The sequence below is a fragment of the Mesitornis unicolor genome, unplaced genomic scaffold (assembly GCF_000695765.1).
Source record: "Mesitornis unicolor isolate BGI_N332 unplaced genomic scaffold, ASM69576v1 scaffold15853, whole genome shotgun sequence".
NCBI lineage: Eukaryota > Metazoa > Chordata > Aves > Mesitornithiformes > Mesitornithidae > Mesitornis > Mesitornis unicolor.
The window spans coordinates 94,502-100,630 of record NW_010172730.1 but is presented as its reverse complement, the minus strand read 5'-3'; the positions used below and the strand labels follow the sequence as shown (position 1 = coordinate 100,630).

The window sequence follows — 6,129 nt, the reverse complement described above, 5'->3', positions numbered from 1 at the left end:
TTAATAGATGCAACTCAGTTGATGTCATTGCTGTTCGTGTGTTGTGTCAGCCAAAATGCTCCTGCTTATTTCTGTTGCCAGTGCATGCATTCTTATTTTTGTAGTATGGGACTAGAAGGCCGCTTAGTTTAACTTGCATCCATTTTATACATCTTTAATTGAATCTTCAAGATACGGCCTTACTGTAAGTAGGTTAGTATTGAATAAAGCTTACTTAAATTTTTGGATCACGAGCTTGAAGTCTACAGGAATGGATCATAATTTATATCTTAAAATTGTGGCAAATGGCTGACAAGAATTGGGGGAAAATAGCTCCTAATCAGGCTTTCCATTAAGTGTACCTTGAGAGAAACTGCTTTGGCAAGATTTGTTAAACCTTTATGTTATCTGTTGGAAATACGTCTTAATGAAGACTGTTCTGTTTTTATTTTCTGGTTAAAATGATGGAGAGATGGGAAGAAAGTAATGCAAATATGCAAACAGTATAGACAGTCTTCTGAAATTGGTTAAAGGAACTACTTGTTTCTAACGTCTTTGAACCCTGCTGCATTTGTAATGATGAGGTGCCACAGTGTTCTCGAACGCTTCGCTAACATGAGAGCTGTTGAAAGATTGTTGTTGTGTTTGGTTTTGCCCGCTTCCTGTTTACTGGATTTCTTCTTTTCATCAGAATCGGAGTGGGGGGGAGAATATCATGAAACTTCTGTTTCAGTCGTGAATAAACATTGGGTCGCAGAGTTCTTAACTGACCTGGAACTTGGACCGATGAACCAAGGTTGAGCTTCAATCTTCCATGAGCCAGTAGCTGCCGTTGTGAACACAGTTTTTGAATGATGCTGCACAGTCACTTGGGAACCCTTGTTTAAGAGATAATTACCCCCATTGCTTTCTGCAGACAAAAATTACAGAGGACCCTTAACATCTAGCTTTTGGGGATTATGGTGCATAAGCTTATTTTGTGTATGTCTTGATTAGTGATTGATATTTAATTGCATTTTTCAGGGGAATAAAATCAGCAGTGTTGATATTACAAAATGACAAAACATCCTCCGAATAGAAGAGGGATCAACTTTGAGGTGGGAGCCCAGTTGGAAGCCCGTGACAGATTAAAAAACTGGTATTTTTTTAAAACCATTCATATTATATTAACTCTTTACTATCTTCAAACATTTTGTATTTGTACAGTATTTAGAGTCCTGGTCGTTGGTTTATAGGGAAGTAATGAGTTTATGAAAGTTTATATACCAGTGGTTGAAATGGGCGATAGCTACTGACGTGTTGTGCTGGCCTTCAAAAGGAGGTGTGCTGGTACTGTCTGTGTCTGGGAAATAGGACTGTGTGCAAATCCAGTGGTGCTCCTGAACTCACACTTTAAATTCTGTGCTGTACGCAGGTTGCAGAGCAGACGTTATGAAGAGAGAAATCCTTTGCAGTACAGGATACCCAGGGTAGTTCCTCACCACTTCCTTTTTGTGGCTGTTGTGAGTTCATAGGCTTTAAAGTCTGACTGAAATTGTCACAGCTCATGTGAGGGTGGTCAGCTTTAGAATTAAAAAACTGGGTGGGGAAACACATTCCACTCTTTTCCTATTGCGGTGGTTATTCAGGAAGGAAAAAAGAGGCCTAAAAGTTATCTGAGCTGACTCTGAGTCTTCTAACTCTGTTTTAGGCTCAAAAAATAGCATTTAATAATGCTCAGTGAAGGAGGCATCCAATGAAAATTGCTGAAGACAAAGGCTTCCTAAATACAGGAATTAAATGGCGTTTGTTCGCTCCTTAGGATGTCTCCTCTCTCCTGAAGTCGGCTGTAGTTGACTCTTATTTAAGAGTCTATGTGAGTTAAACATGATTGTACTTCAGGCTCTGGAAACTGTGGGCAGGTTAAGTGTGCAGAAGTCACGGTGCTGAGAACCATCTTGATGTTGCAGAAGGATGGGGCACTGCCTTAGCCACAGGGGCCTTGTTCCAAACCATCTTGATTGCATGCACACATGCACGGTATTTCTCTGCTTTCCAGGTACAAGGGGACTGGAATTGTGAAAATGAGTAAACATAGCTTTTTATGGAAAGAATGTGAAGTACTTTAAATCATACTTGTGTGTTCCATTGGCTTTCCTGTGTAACCAAAAGTTGCGTAGGCAGGATTTCGGCCTGAATCTGCATGCATCTTTTGTACTGAGCTTTGTTTCTACAGGAAGAAAATACTCAGGCCTACAGAAATGAGATTTCTTAGCCTGTCTGTAATGTAGGCTTATTAGGGATACAGTTTAGTACAGTCTGTGTTTGAGTAAGGCTGATAACTTGTGTTCATAACTCATCCTTTTCACATGATTGTACAACAGTGTCTCAGAGTATTGGAGTACACAGCTCTTACACAGGGTAACTTGAGGAGGGAATTCAACACTTGATATACTTTCCATGTATCCCTTGGCTTAAATTTGAATTTTGGATATGCTGCATGTCCAAAACCAAGCCATTTCTGGTTTTTAAAAAGGCATGATGTTAAATGACCTGTCTTATGCCAGGTGTTTTGCACTTCTTGGATCTCAGAACTTAGTTATTAACTCTAGAGTTCTGAAAGTTTTCTTTTGCTTGCTTAGCTTTCGAAAGCTGGGGCAGAAAGTCCATGTTACCTTGACTGGTGATGTGTGTGTATTTCTGTTGACAGTATTTGTGAACCAAAATGTGTAAGAGCTGGGAGCTTATTTTCTCTCAGAAGTATCAGTAGTGACAGGCTGACATCTCCCCAGCTGTGGATCTGTAGAGGACAGCAGACTTTTTTTTCCCTTGCTAGTTTCACCTGCTGCAGTGTGAGCAGGACCTCCTCTGGTGTAGTTACAATGCACTCCTTTTATGAGGATACAGAGCTTTCAGTTGGCTGATAACTGCTTTTCCCTGTGCTGGACCTTCAGAGGTCCAAGCTTTTCTTTTGTTGCTATGTTGGCACTTTAACCTAGGCAGAAGTCTCTTACTTGATCAGGGAGCTTTGATTTCTGTACTCAGTACCAGACACACCAGTCAATTCATGGGCCAGTATTGCTTCTCAAATGGCAGTAGCGCTCTGGAAGGTATTTAATCTCAGATGCCCCATTTACCTGCCTTGCATGGAGGTGACTGGTTCAGGATTTCAGAGTGTTTAGATGTGATCACAAATCATAGGATGTCAGGAGTTAGAAGGGCCCTGGAAAGCTCCCCCAGTGCAACCCCTGCCAGAGCAGGATCACCAGAGCAGTCACACAGGAACACGGCCAGGGCTTTGGGTGTCTGCAGACAAGGAGACTCCACAACCTCTCTGGGCAGCCTGGGCCAGTGATTCTATGATTCTATTCCAGTGAAACAAGGACAGGTGTGTAGGAGAGTGGAAGGGAGACAAACTGGTCTAGGACTGATGCGAACTCCTTCAGTCAGCACCCTGGTCTTGAATTTCCAGATACTTGCCTCTTCACAGAAGAGGATGGTTTTACTCTTGTGTCTACAATAAACCAATTTTCATATTATTTGCTGTGCTGTGACAGCAGTAGTGTGAACTTGGCAGTCATTGCTAAGCCCTGTCTGGTGAGAGTTATCCTGTGTGAGTTGGGAATTACTGGAGTAACTGGAGTTACTAGTTGGGGATTTCTTCCCCAGAATCAGTGAAGGCAGCTAAATGCTTCCTCAGTGGTTTTGGGCAGAATGTATTGGACCATCTCTGGACACACGGCAATTGTACTGGTTTTTTTCTTTTTTTTTTTTTCTTTCAGGCCTTAAGCCAGGTTTCAGTTATTGGCCTTTCACTTTGTGTGTCCTTCTTTAGTAAGTTTTCTTCATAAACAACTCTGAATTTCTTTTAACTTACCTTTACCCCTTGGCATTTTCCCAGGCTTTTTGGTATGTGTGTGTGTATGGATATACTGTGTTACTGCTCTCCTGAATAGATCTGAGAACTTCTGCCTTGGGAACAAATGTTGGAGGAAGGAAGCTTGCACTGTCAGTGTGTGGCTCTCGGAGCTCTTGAGAATATAGGAACCTTTCAAAGTTGCCAACGCTGTGTTTTGCATCTAAAGCGAAGGTGGTAATGGGGAGGGGGCTGTCAGAGCTCATGAATAAATCTAGCACAGCTGCTGATAGGCTTCACTGTTCCAGTCAAGAGCACTGGATGCGTGTTGGTTGCTTCAGAAAAAGATTTGTTCAGGCTTTGCAGCATGTTGTCCAGGAGCTGGCTGAGAGCCCCAGTTTACTCACGCCGGCTCTCAGCCAGGCTGAAATTTGGTCTCATTATCAGGTATGTTTTTGCTGTTCTTGATGATAAATCAGAGTCTTTTCCCCGATCAGGGAGTCTTTAGAAGGTGAGGTGGGATAGATGCAGATGGTACTGGCTCATGGTTCTGGGTTGATGATGACTCTGGTGGAGAAGGTTCCTCCTTTTACTGTGTGTGAAACAGGGAACAATCTTGCATCTTGTAGTAAGTTGGCTCTTGTCACTTGAGCTTGTCTCTCCCAAGTGAGAAAAAGTGGATTGAAGTTGTTCACCAGAGGTGGTTGTCTGCATGGGCTGGATTGTTATCTTAACGTTGAGCCTGTGCTCTGTCAATTTTAGCAGCTTCACTCTTGATGTTTGAGAATCTGCATAAGCCCTAGGCCCATTGCAGTACTGATGGCAAAAGCATCTTCCTGATTAGTGTCTTGTTGAGAAGATCTGAGAATTCCTACCCACATTTCTGCTGCACTTTGCAGGGAGCTGGGTACCTGTAGTTAGTGATAGGCAGTTGCTGAGATAGCTGAGAATAAGCTATGTTTAATAGAGCTACATTGTTATATGTGGGAAGACACTGAACACTCCCCCCTCACAGACCTGTGCAGGGCAGTGCTTGGGAATACCTAAACATGAAATATGTTGATTGTCACACAAGGGAAGTTGCTTTCTTCCTAGGAAGCTGGTAACTGGTCAGAGATGCTCATGCTGTAAGTATCTCCCGTTTGTCTTCCTCTCCTCTACAGCCTTTGCTGCATGTGTTTTAATATTATATTGGGATGAACTGAGGGCATAGCTTGAGGCACATGGCATCGATTGTCAGGCAGGTCCTTAGTCTGTGGCTGCAATGTAAGTCTGTAGTGTGGCCTGTTTGTAGCTCTTCTTGAACAAGTCTTGATTGGATGTGTCTCAGATCTGATGAAGATTTTCAGTTGTAGGTAGCTTTTTATTGTACATTGTAGAATTGTAAAATGGTACCCTGTTGCATTTAAGTCTTAATTCTGAAACATCTAGGCTTTTTTAGCATGCTTGATCCTTTCAAGATGCCATTTCTTTCTACCCCTTGTTCTGTCTTTTAAAGTGAGATATATCAGGTAAAGAATACTTGTTGAAGAAAAAAACACCCAAATCCACCCTTTGTTCAGGAATTCAGTGGGGCCTTGCCTTTCTGCCACAAATAACTGCAGATACTGGCAAGTGAAGATTTTCTCCTGATGCTGTTATTGTGGAGGGGAAAACATCAGTACTTGGGATGTTTTTTTTTAGTTGGGATAGTGAAATATGCTATGATTCTGAAACACTGCGGTTACAAATTACCAATGCAATTAAAGAAATGTGTAGTTTGTAAGGTCTTCCTGTTAAGAAACAGCTGGATTTGACTCTTCTCGGATTCCTGTACTTGTGATATATGGAGAGTTTTTTATTTAAAAGTCCCAGGACTTTGCAGATGAAATTTAACTTTGAGAATCTAAAATTTAAATTAGGTTTAGTGTGCTTGCTAGACTTCTGGTGTTGTGCTGGGAAGATGATTCACGATGCCTGTTGATGGGTATCTCAGAGAAGTGTGTTGACCTTCACCAGTTACTCTTGGTAGGAGGGAGCTGGAGCTATCACTTTTGTGTAGATATGAAATGTGCAGGTGTAAGGAAAGTTTTTCTGATTTCTTGGTCTCTAGATTTATTTTTTCCCACCCTGAACTAAGAACTCCTTACTTGTCGTATCTTCCTGCAGCCTTTGCTGTTCAGTTTTGGGATTTATCCTGTGCTGAGCTCTTAGTCATTTTGTAGTGTCTTTATTGCTTACACAAGTGATACATCAAATAATACTAAGACTGTAGAAACTAAGAGTTGTTAGGTGTAGTAACTCGGCTCCCCATCACACCTGACCAAGCAGATCTT

The 6,129-nt window shown here is 41.8% G+C and overlaps 1 protein-coding gene across 1 annotated transcript in view; it reads left to right on the top strand.

Annotated features, from left to right (window-relative positions):
* The first annotated feature begins 1,002 nt into the window (after positions 1–1,002).
* Positions 1,003–6,129, top strand: part of PHF20 (PHD finger protein 20) — a 44,970-nt gene continuing 39,843 nt past the window's right edge. Inside the window, exon 1 of the mRNA XM_010180503.1 lies at positions 1,003–1,117. Within this exon, the coding sequence (XP_010178805.1) occupies positions 1,035–1,117 (83 nt within the window). The 5' untranslated portion in view covers positions 1,003–1,034. The remainder of the gene's footprint in view (positions 1,118–6,129) is intronic.